Genomic DNA, 20,858 nt, shown 5'->3' with positions numbered 1-20,858 from the left:
TGAATTCTGGCCATGCAAGTGGAGTTCTGTCTTGGTCATTGACTGTGAGGAAGGCTCTGACAATGATGATAAATATTTGGCCGATATTCTTACGGACATATTGCATCTCCCTCAGAAAAAGTGTGTTGTAATTTCACGACATAAACACCCACATTTGGCTTTTCAATTTCAACAGAAACCAGTAAAAGTGTACGCGGAATACGAAGATGAATGCAATTTCTTTGACTTGGATAATATATCACAGGAAATTGTATTGAAAAGAACTGTTGATTTATAAGGAATGGAGGTCCCTTTAGAGGCACTGATAGATAAAGACCCTCTTGAAGATATAAAGCAGAGTATAAACTTACAAGTATTGTGTTTATTGTTGGGCAGGGAACAGAATATGTCTATTGGTAGAATGTTGTCTGATCCTTCAAGTTGCTGGTTGGTGATATTCTGAAGTCAGCAGACACCACTGATGTGTTTGCAATTACTGGGTTAGAGCCGAGCCAACTGAAAAAATACCTACCTGTCGGCAAGAATATATATAAATTTAAGATTGATGACACTTCCAACAAGCCTATAGCACATCATAATGTTTCTCAATCAGTGAACCCAGAGGAAGTTAGACACATTATTTAACTGACCATCCTTCCCCGTCTGATGGCCATTGAGAGCGCGGTCAATTTTTTGGGCCCTTGGTAATTGACATTAGGATTAAACTTCACAAGGTGCTTTACACATTTTACGTTGTTCTTAATCACAGAAAGTTGTAAAGGTGATGTTCCGCGAGCATCCGGAATATTTACATCTGCACCATTCTCCACCAAATGCATTGCGAATTCAGTTTGTTTGTAAGAAAGTGCGTGATGTAGTGAAGTGCAGCCTTTCCGATCGCGCACGTTCAGATGAGCACCTGTCTTTATTAAGTAGTCCACGTCAATTGGGTTACAACAATGCAATACGAGATGTAAAGCTGACGATTTGCTGCCATCACGGCTACGGAAATTGACATCAGCGCCTCTTTCAATTAAGAACTTCCTTCTCTGTAAGTCGTTTTTCTCAATTGCAAGTCGTAACGGACTTATGCCTCGTTCAACATTGCTGTCATTAATATCCGCTCCTCTTTCAATTAAGAACTTCACTGTCTGTAAGTCGTAATTCTCAATTGAAAATTGTAACGGACTTATGCCTCGTTCAACATTGCTGCCATTAATATTCGCGCCGTTTCAGTAAGAAACCCATCACGTCAAAATGTGCCCCTTTAGTTGCCAAGTGCAAAGCAGTTTTATAGATGGTGCAAGCATTTACGTCTGCTCCATTCATTGTAAGATAACGAACTACTTCTAGATGGCCACGAGTTGCAGCCTCCATCAGCGGAGTCCGAAAAATACCGTCAGCTATCTTTAAATCAGCGCCTTTTTCGACTAGAAATTTTGTTGCCCTCAGATTACCATAGAGAGCTGCGATGTGTAGCGGTGTTTTTTGGTATGTACATATCTCGTTGACAGACATTCCTTTATCTACTAATAACGTCATAATGCCTACATTTTCAGCTTCAGCAGCGTAGTGAAGAGCAGTGCTTTTGTCGGAGCTGCGAACATTAATATCAGAGCCTCTTTCAACAAGAAGTCTTACAACTTCCTCTTGGCTGTACTGTGAGGCTATATGAAGAAGAGGTAATTCATAATAATCTTTTCCAGGATGCAATACAATGGCATTAACATCAAATCCGGAATTCAATAACAACTCCAACAAGTTTCTGTGTCCATTTTCTGCACATTCCCACAGTGCTGCCCGTCTCCACTAATGGTCCTGGTAAAATTCAATAAGCACATTACCGTCAGCGCCACCCTGTAACAAGCTGTCCACAGCCATCCATGATCTCGTTGTGGCAGCGTACCTCAGCGGCGTCCACTTAAGGTCTCCATCTGGTATGTTGGAATCAACACCTGAGACTGACAACAGTCTTTTAATAATTATGCTATTATACGATGCTACCAAATGCAACGCAGTTCTACCACCCTTGTCTATAATGTTCAAATCTGTTTTCTCCCCCAGCAACTTATTCACATTGTTCAAAACAGCAACATGAAGTCTGAATTCTTCTGCAAGCATCCTGTCGAAAATATTCCGTATTACCTCGTACCTTCGGTTGAAAAGAGTGACTGAAATGAAACTGTCACACCTAGAAAAATTCTTAGAAAACCATTTGGCAGAAACATATTCTGCAAAACATCGATGGATAAAACTCGGCCTGCTTCCCGTAAAGTCAGTTATCATTCCACATTGATCTGACTTTCTACTTTTAAGGAATTTCTTTGCTTTTTGCAAGTAAGTGATAACTTCTGTATCCAGGAGCCGATTGAGTTCGTCGCGGGAGAACAACGACACTAACGCTGGAATCATGTTTCTTTACGTAATTCTGTCTCTCCTCTTTTGTATTAGGTTTTGTGCAATCCATTGCATTCTTCTCTCCTAAGTAAATATCACATTTCTTCTCCGTAAATTTCCTAAACAGATCGAGTAAATTGAAGTTTTCTGGTAAATCAACCTTCCCATTTAAGCAATAATTTTTAGCTTCATTTTCAAAGGCTTCAGCTAACATCATTATATGCAATGGAATGCCCGTAAAATTTCCATCTTTGTCGCTGAAGTTCTTTGAGGTCGACCTGAGCAACTTTTCGGCGAAATATCGCAAACTTCCTTTCTTCAGTTCTCCATTTGTTTTATTCCAGAACAGTTCCAAAAAAGTAATATGATTTTGTGTAGTAAATGGCCGTAACGTAAAAGCAAATTTCTTCAAGATCTTCTCCAAGTTCATCTGGTAGGAGGCACGTGACGAAACCCAAATCTTCGAAGCCATTTTATTCCTTATTCCTCTTATTAACATCTCGACCTTACGACAGTAATCTGGACTTATTTAATCGAATCCATCCAATATTACAACTACGTTCCCTGTCTTTTCCAACGCATGTAGGAATATATTTTTTTCTAGTTCTAAAGCATTTTGTTCCTTCGAATGAGCGGCTTCCCACAGGAATTCCTTGTATTTGTTGATGCATTCTCCTTCAAATTCAGCTCTTTCCAGTGAAATGGTATGGTCATTTAGATTAAGTCTTAGCACCCACATCGAAGGTTCCCACTTCTTTATTTCATGTTCCATGTGGGAGAGAAACGTAGATTTTCCCATTCCTGGTTCGGCTGCAAGCAACATGGTGGAGTCATTGTGCTCCATTATACTCCTGACGTCATACGACTCGCATTTTGTTTTGTCAATATATTTGCGGATGACATCAATGTCACTAGTCGAGTCTCTCCATACAAAGAAATCGCCTTTCTTATGAATCCAATGCACATTTTTGCAAAACATTTTCAGTCCCTTATAGTTAATTTCCTGATATTTGTTTCCAAGAATAACGTATCTAACTTCCTCTGGGTTGACTGATTGAGAAACATTATGATGTCCTATAGGCTTGTTGGAAGGGTCATAAATCTTAAATTTATATATATTCTTGGCGACAGGTATATTTTTGCTGCATTTTCTGGTAGTTTTAGTACAAATTGATTCAACGGGATAACTTCTCTTTAAATTTCAGTAATTACCTCTTCCTAAGAGTAAGAATAATGGCTTTCGAAGTTTCGAACATTCAGAATATCAACTGAAAAAAATATAATTTTATTATGATAGAGAAGTTATTTTGCCTGAGAAATAAATAGTTTTGCAAACTAAACACAACGGGTACATTTTTGGAGCAGTAAATATAAAATAATTTTATGGTGTTATTTTGTTACATAAATTTTAGTGGATTCTTCCAAACGACACACTGTTCAATTTTATAAATGCATCAAGCCCTGTGTACCACTTGAAGATGGCCCTTCAAAGTTCCGAATCATGTGGCTTGGTTGTCTGCTTTTTGTATTTCTTTAACGTTTTACATTTATGTTAGTGTTCCCTAGGTGGATTATTTGCTGTTATTTATATTTCTTCATTTATTTTTCTTTGTGTAAAATATTGTTTCTATTTTGTGTTTGTCTGTATTTGGCTGTTATATTAAATATTGTACAATTAATTAATGTATTATCGTACTTAAATATCGAGAACATAACATTGCGAGAGAATATAAGTGGCTTTAATTATTTTTAAAGTATGAATAAAGTGTATTTTTGGGTATTATAAAAGTATAATATTACTGACGATATAAACATCTAATTTTGTGAAACATGGAAACATGCGTGAAAAGTCTCGGATAATTGCAATAAATTAGCAGCTAAGCACCTACACAAAATGTTTTGTTTAAAAGTCAGATTTTATTGTTGGAACATTATCTGTTATAATCCAAAGAATGTGGTGCAAAATGCATGTTGCCTATTTTTTCTCGAGTTCTCAAATACCAAACATTGTGTGAATTAAGTAAATAGTGTGCATCAAAAGACTAGTTTTAAAACCTGTACTACGTATTCAGAGTGTTTAAAAACGACCGCCATCTTAATTATTGCTGAAAACAATAAATTTCTTTTTTACGCAGTAAAGGACAAATTCTAGACAGAATGAGCACATTTACTGTTATGGGGATAGAAGAGAGTAATATTCCGTGAAATAAAATCTTTCTTTTTCTTCTTAACATAAGTAAATTGATTCTTTTGCTTGATGTTTCGGATATTTATTTCTGGTTGAATACTTTGTCGTCATCTGTGTGATTCCAGTAAATGCATTTGCCTTTCAGTCCTCAGAAGCAACACTTTTTTGTACCTCGTAATTAATTTATAGGACAAAGTTCAGGACTTGTTTTCTCAAGGAATCCGACGTAAAACTCATGGTCTGAATCGTCTTATCGCTGTCTTTTTCAGTCACATTATTAAAATTATAAATGAGCTGCTTTGGCGGGGCATAAATCCTATAGGATGTCAAGGACTCACATCCATATTCTGGCAAACAGGTCACGAAAAGTACGCCTGCCAAATAGCCGAATTATATATTTTTGAGGTCTGCAGTGAAGAGAGGATTTTGCTAAGCCAAACGTCGTTGCTAAGCGATCTATAGTCGACAGCCATTGTTAAACAGCAGTTGATAGTCTGTGAAATTAGTATGGATGGTGCCATAGGCTGCAACGGCCGAAGGAAATAAATAGTACATTGAGCAAACATCTAAAACCATCACACAGAATAAAAAATCACAATTCAGAAAGTGTTTACGTTATTTTGTACTAAAATACTTAGTTTGTTAGTCGGTTAGTCATACACCTATATAATATTTAAATAATATTAAATATGAAAGTATTGTTTAAATCTGAATCCACTGTTATTTCATAATTAAGATTATTTCTCGAATATTTAAATGTACATAAGTACTTACAATGATTCTTACTTTGTAGTTTATATCATTCGCTTTCGACATTTAGCTACGTCGTGCATTGGACATGATTCATAAAATAATTGCAGTTGTTCGATTTGAGGTTTTTACAGCCGTGAGTATGAAGATTTCTGTCTTCTGGGTTGTTGCGTAGTGTAGTCTGGTAGATGTCCATCAACATTTCAGAGGTCATGCTGCCTCCGTCATCAGGGCAATGATTCATTGGTGGACATCTACCAGACTACACTACGCAACAACCCAGAAGACAGAAATCTTCATAATTGCAGTTGACACTTTACCTGTTGTCTAGCTTGAGTGGGACTTGGCCTCTCACACGCAGGAGGGAATATTTTCTTTTAGTGTTTTTGAGACAATAACGCTGAGGAGAATATTTACACCTATGAGAGAAGAAAATAGCAGAAACACTGAGAAATTTGCATATGTCTAGCGAGGAGTTTTATAATTTGTATTATTAACGAAGCGTTTGCTGTTAGGGCCGTCAAATCGAGAAAGATTTGATGAAAAGTTTCACGTAGCTCTTTTTGATATGGTAATAAATTATCAGGTTCCACAAATGACGTGGAATTTCATAAACATCAAAGAAGTCTGAATATTAATTTTCCAAGGAATCTAATGCACGAATTTCCACCGTTTGTGTTTTCCATTTATCAAACTTATTATCGCAGTTCGCAAGTCTTTTGCCTGTTTCACAGGTTATTTAACGACGATCTTTCAATTTCGAGGTTTCTAGGTTCTATGGTGAAGCGAAAGGAAGTGGGAAGAAATTGTTGTTTTATTTAGGACTTGTGGAGAGTCTAAAGAAACGCACGGATGATGCAAACAGGAAAGTTATTTTTTTATTTCTATTTGTAAAAATGCAAGTAGGCCTATATCACCCAGCTGTTTTGTCTCTGCTTATGATTTTTGTGTGTAAAGTTGTTCTAAGGAAGAAGGCGAACGAGACGACGAGTACAGGTCACTCTCGTTATACGCGCTTTCGCTATCCGCGGTTTTCTTTCTGTATCATGACGAGCATCAATATCCCATACGCGGCCAAACTTCAAATACTTTTATCTGCGTCGAACTTCCTTCAAGCGTATTAAGGAATGGCATGCAAAAGATGCTCTTAGAATCTAAAACTCTTTACGAAACGTACCCATGTGAACACAGAATGTCGATAAGTGGTGTCCATTTTCATTAGAAACAAACGTTACAAAGAATATAAACCACTTCAACAAGATCATTAGGGGAATTTGATATACAAAATCTTAAGTTAACTTGTACCTGGGTAGCCCACTCGACTAGGTAAGTGTTAAGAGATACAGACGTTATCTGTAACAAACAACTTCATATCGCAAGAAGCTCAACATAAAATGACAACTTTATCATATCTCTATGAAGATAAGTGTACGCCTATTTGTAACTGCGCCCCAGTCGCAAATACCAGAACCGATCACTTCAGAAGATTTAGATGAAGGAACTGCGTTTGTTTCACTTAAAGAGAAATTTCCTCTTGCCGATTGTTATTAACGTCGTTATTTATAATACTGAACTGAACGACTGGTGGTGTTGTGGTGTGAACATATAACTGCTTTGTGGAAAAAAGGGAATGAGATTAGCCTATCGCTACAGAAAAGAAGATAATTGTGTTTGTGAATATTGACAATTTCATTATCATAATACCAATATGGTTGCTGTTTGTGCCCTTATTACTGTGCTAGAAGAGAAAATGTACGGACTCTGAAAGTTACGTAGCCAAGACTTGAAAATCGATAGTTCTTTATTAAAATGGCGTTTACCGTTACTGAACAAAAATCCTTTACAGCGTTTATTACATATCTGAAATTATTTTAAAAACAAACACGTCTTTGTCATACATCAACTCTTCATGCACTTAAGTATAATTTACACTCTCATAAATATTTTAATATTATTTAGATTTAATTGTCAATTGTACATATTTCTAAGAGACAAGGCAGTTATTTATTTTATTATAATTCATTTCCATAAATGAATTGTATTTTTTTGAGATGTCTGTTGTTTCCATCAAAATAAAATAAAACACTACGAGGCATTCGATTGTAGTGAACGAAATTTGTTTTGAACATCAAAGTTGGTGTCTGTGTAAAACTAATTAACCGCCTGCGCCATGGGGGAAACTACCGAACAATGGAGGGCCGCAATTGGCCGATGGAGTGGCGGAAGACCTGGGAAGTGTATGATTATGGAAAATTTCGCTGGTAGAAGACGCGATAATGACAGTTTCAGGTGGTTCAGCTGTTTTCTATTGGCTTCGCTCCTTGTTATCGGCTGTGTTGAACTGAATCCGGGCCCAAACGGTGTAGAGGTAAGAACAGAAATTCTTTTAACACACATTTATGCCCATGTTTAAGTTTCATAGGGAACGTTACGCATTGAATGTCATGGGGATTCAAGAAATATAATCCATTTTCATAGGAAGTGACTTGAACGTCGTTAAAATTAACACAAAGCAGATTTAACAGGAGATTCAGCTGCTGATATTATAATTTCTTGTGGGGATGTAAGGGGTTTCTTGTCAAGGTGAATAACTTTCAATTGCTGAAGAAATTGTGTGAAAATAAAATGTCGGGAAGGATAATGGAGATAATAATAATAATGAAACCGGCCATATTAGCATGAAATAGTGAATTATAACGTGCACCAAAGTAAATGCAACCCAACAACATTCACTTGCTCCAGAGCAAAAAATTATATCATAAAGTGGTCTAACCCCGTATAACAGACCTTTCCAGACTTTGTCCGTGGTTACTGGTTACTAGGGCGTTGCTCACGCCAGTTGCAAGAAGGTTGTGCAGGTGCAAACATGGCTTATTCGCAAGGAGAACGTGTGTCCTTTCCCTTTTCCGATCTTCGTGAAACATTTTGCAATGCATATACTCACAAGGAAGTCCAAATAGGACAACAATGCATCGACTGGTAACAATGCTTTGGGAGGTTCTCGAGTGTTTTGAGAGGCAATTAACGGTACCAGAATCTTTTTCTTCATTTCATTTCTCTGTTGGAACAAATGAAAAGTGCTGCTGGTTTCACCAAAATGGGGCCATGGCCCAAACTGCGAAAACAGCTGTTTTATTGCAAAAATTATTCTGCGAGCACATTGTTGGAAGTGGGCGCGGTGATACCTTATCTTTCGAGATATTCATGCATGGGAATTTCTGAAACAAAGAATTTGTTATAATATCTCGCGAAGCTTGGAGGAACTGAAAGAGACTTGCCAACATTGACCCGGAAACACTTCGAAAAGTCGCGTAAAACACACTACATATTTGGATGTTTAATTTCTACAGAGCTCTGGACGTTCTCAGCATTTGCTGTAACTCTGTTCTATAAATTCTCGCTAACAATCAAGAACAAAGTGGGAAAATACAGTCTGTCTTGTTGTTATACATGCCACCAAAGCATGCAAATACTTTGGTAATTCATATTGCGTCCTAAGCGTACCTTCCTGTATATGACAAATGTATAAATTTTGCGAACTGGGAAATCACTACCCAGCTGTATCTACGTATGATGTGTATTTTATCATAAATGATATCATTTTATTTCTTTCGTAACAACTAAAGGCCTACCAGTGTAAGACATTTCTTTCATTGCAGTTCTGAGTATGCCAAACACTTTTCTAGATTATTCTACATGCAGAACGTGACCACAAGACACTTTGGCTGTGCCAGTCATAGATCATGATATACCCAAAGAATCCTTGCGCCACAATCATTCGATTCCAAAGAAGGATGTCTTGTGACAATTTCATAAATTTCTCCTACAACGTTATTGTTTACTTATCAGGATGTGAAGTGTTAAACAATTGGACTGATACTAAGCCTTATCTATAATCTTTTATGGTTATAAATATTATCTTACATTCATACAGACAAACAGTTTAAATGGGTTTCTTTAATACGAGGCTCGTCCACAAAGTACGTTTCCCTGGGGCCGTTTACAGAAACAAAACACAATTTCATGGAAATATTTATTGCAACAGATACAGCAAGTGTCCAGCTATTTTTCAACATATTCGCCACCGGAATTGAGACATTTGTCATACCGTGGGACCAACTTTTGAATACCTGTGTCGTAGAAGTCTGCCGCCTGGGATTGGAACCACTGTGTGACAACCATCTCCGCCTCTCTGTCATTCTCAAAACGCTGACGCTGACCGGACAGGAATTTCTTGAGGTGTAGGAAAAGATGGAAATCACTGGGAGCGAGGTCCGGGCTGTAGGGTGGATGATTAAACACCTCCCAGCTGAACTCCTGCAGGAGACTTGCTGTCCGTCGAGCCGTGTGCGGCCTAGCGTTATCGTACAGGAAGACAATACCGGCACTAAGCATCCCGCGCCGCTTGTTCTGAATGGCCCGTCGCAATTTCTGCAGTGTTTCGCAGTAACGCTCAGCATTCACCGTCTCACCTCTGGTTAGGCCCATAGACCCGGCACAGCTGACGATGAATTTCGATCGGCGCTATGCTCTGTGCATTCAAAAACTTTATCAATGACCGCACTTCACAGTCGGCGGGAGCTGGAATAAGAACCTCCAACTTCAACAACAGCTGCAACGATGCTACTTTGAGAACGCGGGAAGTGCCGTTAGTGCATGCGCCATGCTACGTCATTGCTCTATCACGTACGCACAGTCGCTTCGCGCAATATAAGGTTTGCTAGCTGTGGGACGAGTGGGAAACTTACTTTGTGGACGGGCCTCGTATATCGTGTATCTTGATACAGCTTTAGTAATTTAGTAATTCAGAATAATTTTACGTCCGTCTACTAAAGTTATGTTTCATCTTAATAAAGTAATGAGTAACCGCACATAATAATTCATTCCTTTCGCAAGATTGGAACGTGTGCTTTTTGGAGTATATTGAAATTCCAAAAGTATTCCTTATGCCACATCAGCGCGATGATATCAGGAACTAAGGAAATAACTGCTAACTAACTAACTAACTAACTAGATGGCTGACCGAACCCGAAGGTTCATCACCGAATTAACCAAAGCCCTCCACCGGACCCTGTCCTGGGCCAACAAAATCCAGTCTCCTTCAACTCCTATCTCCCACAGATCCCGCCTGAGATTATCCTCCAATCTACGTCTAGGTCTCCCCAGCGGTCTCTTCCCTTCAGGTTTCCCAACCAGTACCCGGTGCACACCTCTTGTCCCATCCATGCGCGCTACATGTCCCGCCCATCTCACTCTTCTCGACTTAATCACCCTCACAATATTGGGGGAGGAGTACAGATTTTTAAGCTCGTCATTGTGCAGTTTTCTCCACGCCCCATCGTCTTCCCTCTTAGGCCCAAATATCCTCCTCAACACCCGATTCTCAAACACCTCCAATCTGTGTTCCTCCCTGCAACAATGTAAATTAAGTTATTGTCATGAGAGTGGCTCAACAACGATGAAGAAACAAGACAGACAAATAAATATTGCAGAGCCCACATGTTGTTCTTATCACACCAAATGGTTAAGAACTCGTAAAAACTACCATTTTATTGGTCATTTTATGTAGAATGCGTCTTTTACTTCGTCAACAGCCATGGAGATGGAGGCAGTATGTTCCTCCTTAATGTTGGTATCTTCCCAGAAGTTCACACGACGTCATAACTGAGAACACTAACATAGATATGTGAATTATTTATTCCGAAACCATGCTTAATTCTTTCGTAAGAAAACATTGGCTTCTCACTTATCATCTATCTTAGCCTGTGTGTGACTGTTCTAGACATCAGAGTTAACCAGGAAAATGGTGTGAACGTTGTCCGGGAACCTCGCCGACGAAAAAGTCCTCGAGCTCGTAGTGTTTTAGAATGACTGCAAACATAATAACTGGGCTTTAAGATAGAAGGAATCAATAACACTAATGTGTAGGCCAACAGAATGCGAAAATGTTTACTAATATATAGGCCGTCCAACACACTTTCGAGACACGTAAGCCTAATTTCATTAATTATTAAGCAGAAACATGGCTGTTATGCTGGTGCTATTTTAGCTTTCAGGACGAGCTCACATAGAAATAATTGGAACGGGAACGACTGTGGGAAAAACCCTTGTAAATTTCTTGTCACGTCACCAGCTTATCATTCATATCAGATAATTTGAAGTGCTATTGTTGGCGACGTTAAAATACATGGGCCAGTGCGAAGTAACCTGTAAAGTCTATCTACGTATTTTGACAATAGAGATTACTCTATTTTGAGACTGTTAAACGTCAAATATAAGAATGTTTCAAATTATTTTGCGTTCTTCACACAGAGTGAACGCATATAAGGACGGACTTGTTCGTCCGTTTCCATGTTTTTTCTTCACTAAGACTGAACGGGTATTTATAATGCGAAACTTTTAAGATATATCTGGTCGGAAAATACTCCAGAAACTGATCTCAAATTTTTTTATTGATACGCCTTGCCAGCCTCATTCGTATAGAAGTACGAGTCATTCAAGAATGTTAGTGTATTGGGGCCAAAGTTAATTTTCAGGTATCTCTGTGTTCAGATATGTTATCAATTCTGGACTGCAGGCCAGACAGTTGCAGGTAAATAAATTATACATTGATCTAGCCTATTTCAAAAGTTTTCTGTCTCTTAAATAGAGAACACTTTTTATATTTGTAATCTAACCTATGTCTGAGAATATGCAATTGCCATTTGATGCGACTGCCTAATAATTTAAGGTGAGTGTATGCTAATAATCCTACAGTATCTCAAATCCAAATAGGCTTGTAATAGTATAGAAATTTATATTATTTGTTAATGTACTTGTACTAGTATCCGTATTATAGAACACAACGAGAATAAATTTGAAGAAAGATATGTAAGTATAAGCAATGTAAGCAGTATAAAATAGCCTAAAACTTGGGGATAATAATTTTACTCCAAAGATAAGTTAACTTTTTACGAAATTCGACAAACAGCCTTGATCATAACGATTCATGTGTCAAAGTATGCAATTCAATGACGGACTCATATGGACAGTGAAATAGATCCATACATTAAGTCGGAGGATGTTGACTAACTCTGTAAGAACATCAAGAATATATTTAATATACCGAGTCGGTGTCATGAAACAAACAGGTATTAATGTGGCACGTTGTTCCGAAATGAAGTCACTTAATTGCTTTTTCTTCAACCAGGACAACCCGGCCACGACCTACCAAGACGGAGCTCTTCCCAAGTACATCAAGAGACCTGGTTCAGTTGGAATAGAAGGAGAGTTGTATGGCATCAGACTGGCTTCGTTCCTCTTCGCGCGGGGCCTCAACAAGACAGAGGAATTCCATCTGGCTTCAAACGTCGACGACGCTGGGGCCTTTGATGACGTGGTCTTTAAGTACAGATTGAAAGGACAAGATATTTGTAAGACGTGTTTCATACAGCTTAAGCATAGGAAAACCAAGAAAGTCGAAAAGCCAATTCTGCGCTCCAGCCTCTTACACCTGTCTGGAGATTTCAGTTTGTTCAAATATTTTGAATCGTACTGTGAAATTAAACGGAACGTTTCAGAAAATAGTATTCTGAAAATGTATGGATCGTTTGTTGACTTCGAGTTTATAATTTACACTAATGCCAGTCTGAAAGGCGGCATTGAAGTTAGAAACGACAAAAACCTAGTGAGCATATTGAGTTCAGGGCCAAATGACGGGAAATATGTGACTTTCGATAAGAAATCTGGTAAAGATGTTTTCGACTTTTTTAAAGAACTGTTAAATTATTATAATTTTCTGGTGCAAATGGCAGCATATACAGATGAAGAAATTAAGCAAGAAATAGAGAATAAAATTAGCAACTTTACAAACGGTGACATAAAAAAGAAACTGGAAAAATTAATATCTGAGCCGAGCAGTGATGACTTAGGAAAACTGATCAAGGAACTGGAGAAATGTGATTTTTCATTATACGAAGAATTCTTGCAGAAAGTGAAAATATTTCAATGCCAGGCAAATGAAAGTTCCTTCGTGGAATTAATTAAGAAAGAACTTCAGGAAGCTTGTCATACATCACCTTCAGGCACAAATTCCATCTACGAAAATCTCAAACAAGTTTTGGAAAACTGGTGGAAAGAAGAAGGAGAAGTAGATAGGCTCAGCGAAGGTTCGCGTCTCTGGCAAAATATCAAACAGCTTTGGATTGAGAAGATAAAGGAATTATCGAAAATAGACGTTCAAGGATCCATTGAATTTGGTATACGTTTCACTGAACAACATATGCAACCACTGTCTGAAGCCTTGCAACGCAGCAAATTATTAAAAGTCATTACCAAAAAAAATTGTGGCACTTTATCCAAATTGAAAATATATCAGGCTCTCAATTCTTTAGCTCAAGAAAATTCATTATTTATTAGTTTAAAATCTTTACTGGATCGACGTGAAGAAATTCGTGAATTCTGGCCTTGCAAGTGGAGTTCTGTCTTGGTCATTGACTGTGAGGAAGGCTCTGACAATGTTGATAAATATTTGGCCGATATTCTTACGGACATATTGCATCTCCCTCAGAAAAAGTGTGTTGTAATTTTACAACATAAACACCCACATTTGGCTCCCCAACTGGAAAATGTATACGCGGAGTATGAAGATGACTGCAATTTTGTTGACTTGGATTACAAATCACAGGAACTTGTACTGAAAAGAACTGTTGACTTTCAAGGAACGGAGGTCCCTTTAGAGGCACTGATAGGTAAAGACCCTCTTGAAGATATAAAGCAGAGTATAAACTCACAAGCTTTGTCTTTATTGCTGGGTAGGGAACAGAAACTGTATATTGGTATAAAGTTGACTGATCCTCCTAGATGCTACGTCTCACGCATATTGGAGCATCAGGTGCGTCTGAATGATGATATTCTGAATTTACCAGACACCAGTAATGCGTTGGCAATTACTGGGTTAGAACCGTGCAAACTGAAAAAGTACTTACATGCCAGCGAGAAAATATATGAATTTAAATTTGATAAAATATCAGGAAACTACAGCTTGAAGATTGTAGACCCTTCCAACAAGCCTATAGGACATCATAATGTTTTTCAATCAGTCAACCCAGAGGAAGTTAGATACGTTATTCTTGGAAACAAACACCCTGAAAGTAACTTTAAGGAACTGAAAAAGTTTTGCAAAAATGTGCATTGGATTCATAAGAAAGGCGATTTCTTTGTATGGAGAGACTCGAGTAGTGACATTGATGTCATCCGCAAATATATTGACAAAACAAAATGCGAGTCGAATGACGTCAGGAGTATATTGGAGCACAATTACTCCACCATGTTGCTTGCAGGCGAACCAGGAATGGGAAAATCTACGTTTCTCTCCCACATGGAACATGAAATAAAGAAGTGGAAACCTTCGATGTGGGTGCTAAGACTGAATCTAAATGACCATACGAGTACACTGGATAGTACAGAATTTGAAGGAGAATGCATCGACAAGTGCAAGGAATTCCTGTGGGAAGCCGCTCATTCGAAGAAACAACTTGTTTTAGAACTACAAAAAAAAATATTCCGACATGCGTTGGAAAAGACAGGGAACGTAGTTGTAATGTTAGATGAATTCGATGAAATAAGACCATATTACAATGGTAAGGTAGAGAAGTTAATAAGAGAAATAAGGAATAAAATTGATTCGAAGATTTGGGTTTCATCACGTTCCTCCTACAAGATGAACTTGGAGAAGATCTTGATGAAATTTGCTTTTACGTTACGGCAACTCACTAGGGAAGAGCAGATTACGTTTTTGGAACAGTACTGGAATAAAACAAATGAAGAACTGAACCAAGGAAGTTTGCGATATTTCGCCGAAAAGTTACTCAGGTCGACCTCAAAGAACTTCAGCGACAAAGATGGAAAATTTACGGGCATTCCATTACATACAATGATGTTAGCTGAAGCCTTTGAAAATGAAGCTAAAAATTATTGCTTAAATGGGAAGGTTGATTTACCAGAAAACTTCAATTTACTCGATCTGTTTAGGAAATTTACGGAGAAGAAATGTGATATTTACTTGGAAGAGAAGAATGCAATGGATTCCTCAAAACCTAAGGCAAAAAAGTTGAGAGAGAAGTACGTAAAGAAACACATAATTCCAGCTTTAATGTCGTTGTTCTCCCGCGACGAACTCAATCGGCTCCTGGATACAAACGTTACCACTTACTTGAAAAAAGCAACGAAATTCCTTCAAAAGGAAGAGGCAGATCAGTGTGGAATGATAAGTGACTTTACGGATAGCAGGCCGCGTTTTATCCATCGATGTTTTGCAGAATATTTTTCTGCCAAATGGTTTAAAAAGAATTTTTCTATGTCTGGCAATTTCATTTCGGACACTCTTTTCAACCCTACGTACGAGCTAATACGGAATATTTTCGACAGGATGCTTGCAGAAGAATTCAGACTTCATGTTGCTGTTTTGAACAATGACCCGGAAGCTGCGAATAAGTTGCTGGGGGAGAAAACAGATGTGAACAGTGTAGACAAGGGTGGTAGAACTGCGTTGCATTTGGCAGCTTCGTACAATAGCATAATAATAAACAGACTGTTGTCAGTAACAGGTGTTGATACCAACATACCTGATGGAGTCCTTAAGTGGACACCGCTGAGTTACGCTGCAAAAACAAGATCATGGATGGCTGTGGACAGCTTGTTACAGATTGGCGCTAACGATAATGTGCTTACTGCATTTTACCAGGACCAGGAGTGGAGACGGGCAGCACTGTTTGAATGTGCAGAGAAGGGACACAGAAACTTGTTGGAGTTCATATTGAATTCCGGATTTGATGTTAATGAAGAACTGATTAGTGGAAGTATTTTTAATAATTTCTCTCTTCTTCATATAGCCTCACAGTATAGCCAAGAGGGAGTTGTAAGACTTCTTATTGAAAGAGGAGCTGATATTAATGTTCAAAACTTCGACTATGAAACTGCTCTTCACTTCGCTGTTGAACGTGGTAATGTAGGCATTATGACGTTATTAGTAGATAAAATAATGCCTGTCAACGAAACTAGTACAGGCGGCATGTCTCCGCTATACGACGCAGTTGGCCGTGGTAATCTGACAGCAACAGAATTTCTAGTCGAAAGAGGCGCTGATTTAGAGGTAGCTGACGCATTTGGCCGGACTCCGCTGATGGTGGCTGCATCCGGTGGCCATCTAGAAGTAGTTCGTTATCTTGCAATGAATGGAGCAGACGTAAATGCTTGCACCAATAATAAAACTGCTTTGCTCTTGGCAACTAAAGGGGCACATTTGAACGTAATGGGTTTCTTACTGGAACAGGGCGCGGATATTAATGGCAACAATGTTGAACGAGGCATGAGTCCGTTACAAGTTGCAATTGAGAATTACGACTTACAGACAGTGAAGTTCTTAATTGAAAGAGGAGCGGATATTAATGACAGCAATGTTGAACGAGGCATAAGTCCGTTACGACTTGCAATTGAGAAAAACGACTTACAGAGAGTGAAGTTCTTAATTGAAAGTGGCGCTGATATTAATGTTCGCAGCTTCAAAAATGAAACTGCTCTTCACTTCGCTGCTCAAGCTGATAATGTAGACCTTATGACGTTATTAGTAGATAAAGGAATGTCTGTCAACGAAACGTGTACTCGCGGCGAAACTCCGCTACACGAAGCAGCTCGCCATGGTAATCTGAGAGCAACAGAATTTCTAGTCGAAAGAGGCGCTGATATTAATGTTCGCAGCTTCAAAAATGAAACTGCTCTTCACTTCGCTGCTAAAGCTGATAATGTAGATATTATGACGTTATTAGTAGATAAAGGAATGTCTGTCAACGAGACGAGTACACGCGGCAAAACTCCGCTACAGAAAGCAGCTCGCCATGGTAATCTGAGAGCAACAGAATTTCTAGTCGAAAGAGGCGCTGATATTAATGTTCGCAGCTTCAAAAATGAAACTGCTCTTCACTTCGCTGCTAAAGCTGATAATGTAGATATTATGACGTTATTAGTAGATAAAGGAATGTCTGTCAACGAGACGAGTACACACGGCGAAACTCCGCTACATGAAGCAGCTCGCCATGGTAATCTGGGAGCAGCAGAATTTCTAGTCGAAAGAGGCGCTGATATTAATGTTCGCAGCTTCAAAAATGAAACTGCTCTTCACTTCGCTGCTAAAGCTGATAATGTGAACCTTATGACGTTATTAGTAGATAAAGGATTGTCTGTCAACGAAACGAGTACACGCAGCAAAACTCCGCTACACAAAGCAGTTCGCTATGGTAATGTGTGTGCAATAGAATTTCTAGTCAAAGGAGGCGCTGATTTAGAGATAGCTAACAATATTGGCCGGACTCCGCTGATGGTGGCTGCATATGATGGCTATCCAGAAATAGTTCGTTATCTTGCAATGAATGGAGCAGACGTAAATGCTTGCAGCTATAAAGAATCTGCTTTGCACTTGGCAACTATAGCGGAACATTTGGACGTGATGTGTATCTTACTGGATCATGGTGCGGATATTAATGGCAGCAATGTTGAACGAGGCACAAGTCCGTTACAACTTGCAATTGAGAATAACGACTTACAGACAGTGAAGTACTTCATTGAAAGAGGAGCTGATGTCAATTTCTGTAGTCGTGATGGCAGCAGATCGCCACCTTTACATCTCGCAGTGATTTGTGGTAACTTGGATGCTATGAACTGCTTAATAGAGGCAGGTGCTAATCTGAACGTGCGCGATCGGAAAGGCTGCACTCCACTACATCACGCACTTTCTTACAAACAAACTGAATTCGCAATGCATTTGGTGGAGAATGGTGCAGATGTAAATATTCCGGATGCTCGCGGAACATCACCTTTACAACTTTCTGTGATTAAGGACAACGTAAAATTTGCAAAACTCTTTTTGAAGTTTAATCCTAACGTCAATTACCAAGGGCCCAAAAAATTGCCTGCGCTCTCAATGGCCATCAGACTGGGAAGGATGAACATAGTTAATTTTCTAGTGGAAAATGGCGCCGATATTAATCTTCATGATAACCGCGGACAAACTGCACTGCATGCCGCGGTTTGGAAAGGGGAGTCCGGTCTTGTTCAATACTTAATAGCCCGAGGAGCAAATGTAAATATTCCGGATTCTGGCGGAAGATCACCTTTACAACTTTCTGTGATTAAGGACAACGTAAAATTTGCAAAACTCTTTGTGAATTTTAATGCTAACGTCAATTACCAAGGGCCCAAAAAATTGACCGCGCTCTCAATGGCCATCAGACTGGGAAGGATGAACATAGTTAATTTTTTAGTGGAAATTGGCGCCGATATTAATCTTCGTGATGACCGCGGACAAACTGCACTGCATGCCGCGGTTATGAGAGGGGATCCGGGTCTTGTTGACTACTTAATAGCCCGAGGGGCAGATGTTAATATTCCAAATATCAGATTGGAAACTCCAGTAGATTGGATTTATTCACTTCAATGGGAAAATCCAGCCGACCACTTAGAACGTCATAAGCGTATGTCAATACCTGATTTACCATTGCTTGTGGACCTGTTTACAACTGAAGCGTTTTGATCAGAAATAGTTCTTCTGATGCAGCCCCCACTGCGAGAAAAACGCAAAAGACTATATACGTATAAAACATGTTCTTGATTACACTGCTGATAGCAAACTAATTATGCCTCTTTTATATCTAAAGGATAACGGCTTTAAGAAGGTATCATATACAAATACATAAATATTATTTATTTTTACCATGTATTATTAGCATGTAAGGAGCCGGAATGGCGTATTGTAACAAGTTGTTTTGTTTTATTATAAGTCTATTATAACGTAAAGCATAATTCTGTATGTTCCTGGGCCGATATTACAGCGCGTTAAAAACTTCAGAGATGCTGATTTGCTTCATACAACTAATAAGCAATGCTAGTAATAGAACATCAACATTACAGGTCCTCCGCAAAGCACTTTCACAGTTTGCTGGATCTTTGTTCATATCATTGCTAAAGTATTCTTTATATTCTGCAGGAACGACATCACTTATCATCCCAGAATCAGTGGTTCTAGCAACTTTTACGTAAAATGTCACAATTAACCAATGACACACTATTGAAGCTAGGAAATTAATCTGTTTTTTACAAGTGGGATATTACTATACCACTGATATCAAATTCTTATTATTCTACAAAAACATACCTTCTGATACTTGGGTATTCATGATGATGATGTTAGTGATATATGGAATCATTATTGTCTAAGAGTAAATATTGTCCTTTACTTACAAATAATACGCTAAATCAAATGCTTATAATAACTGAACTGCTGTATTGTCTGGTGGTTTTAGTACAAATTGATTAAACGGCTTACCTTCACTTTAAATTACAGTAATTACCTCTTCGTAAGAATAAGAATCTTGGCTTTCGCAGTTTCGAACTTTCAGAATATCAACTGAAAAAATCTAGAATTTTAATATGATAGAGATCTTATTTTACCTTAGAACTAATTAGTTTTGCAAACTAAACACAACGGCATCGTCTTAGGTCCAGTACCCATATTATTGTATTGTGTTATTTTGTTTCATTACTCTTAATGAATTCTTTCAAACGTCATACCGTTCAATTTTATAATTGCATCAAGCACTATGTTCCACTTGAAGATGGCCCTTCAAAGTTCCGAATCATGTGGCTTCGTTATCTGTCTTTTTGTATTTCTTTAACGTTTTACATTTATATTAGTATTCCCTAGGTGGATTATTTGCTATTATTTATATTTCTTCATTTATTTTTCTTTGTGTAAAATATTGTTTCTATTTTGGGTTTGCGTGTATTTGGCAGTTATATTGAATACTGTACTATTAATTAATGTATTATCGTACCTAAATATCGAGAATAAAACATTACGAGAGAATATAAGTGGCTTTAATTATTTTTAGAGTATGCATAAAGTATATTTTTGGGTATTATAAATGTATAAAATTACTGATGATATAAACATCTAATTTTGTGAAACACGGAGAAATGCTTGAAAAGTCTCGGATAATTGCAATAAATTAGCAGTTCTACACCTACACAAAATGTTTTGTTTTAAAGTCAGATTTTATTGTAGGAACATTATCTGTTATAATCCAAAGAATGTGGTGCAAAATGCCTGTTACCTCTTTTTTCTTGAGCTCTCAATACCAAACATTGTGTGGATAAAGTAAATAATGTGCATCAAAAGACTAGTTTAAGACCTGTACTACGTATTCAGAGTGTTTAAAAACGACCGCCATATTAAGAATTGCTGAAAACAATAAATTTCTTGTTTACGCAGGGAAAGACAAATTCTAATTACAATGAGCATATTTACTGTTGTGGGGATACAAGTGAGTAATATTCCGTGTTTCTGAATCTCCATAGGATTCAGCCAGCCGTTAAATAAAATCCAATTTTGTGAAAGTCGATTAAAACTCTATAAACTACCAGAGTTTCAATAAGTTGAATACATTAACACTAAAAGTTAATAAGCTGGTTGTTACCCCAACTGAATACCAATTATGACGATTAAATTCTACAA

The 20,858-nt window shown here is 38.1% G+C and overlaps 1 protein-coding gene and 1 pseudogene across 1 annotated transcript; one reads left to right on the top strand and one right to left on the bottom strand.

The window, feature by feature from the left end:
• Nucleotides 1-389: 389 nt before the first annotated feature.
• On the bottom strand, nucleotides 390-3,284 carry LOC147870945 (uncharacterized; annotated as a pseudogene).
• A 2,671-nt stretch (nucleotides 3,285-5,955) lies between these two features.
• On the top strand, nucleotides 5,956-20,740 carry LOC110834167 (uncharacterized). Its single transcript, XM_087341533.1, has 2 exons — nucleotides 5,956-7,682; nucleotides 12,504-20,740. Exons 1-2 carry the CDS (start codon nucleotides 7,485-7,487, stop codon nucleotides 18,876-18,878), a joined length of 6,573 nt encoding a protein of 2,190 aa, XP_087197659.1. The 5' UTR covers nucleotides 5,956-7,484; the 3' UTR covers nucleotides 18,879-20,740.
• Nucleotides 20,741-20,858: the final 118 nt, after the last annotated feature.

The sequence above is a fragment of the Zootermopsis nevadensis genome, unplaced genomic scaffold (genome assembly GCF_977971745.1).
Source record: "Zootermopsis nevadensis isolate Lab colony 2312 unplaced genomic scaffold, Znev_1.0 Znev_ptg000082l, whole genome shotgun sequence".
NCBI classification, from domain to species: Eukaryota; Metazoa; Arthropoda; class Insecta; order Blattodea; family Termopsidae; genus Zootermopsis; species Zootermopsis nevadensis.
The sequence above is the reverse complement of the archived record's forward strand: the minus strand, read 5'-3'. Positions and strand labels throughout refer to the sequence as shown.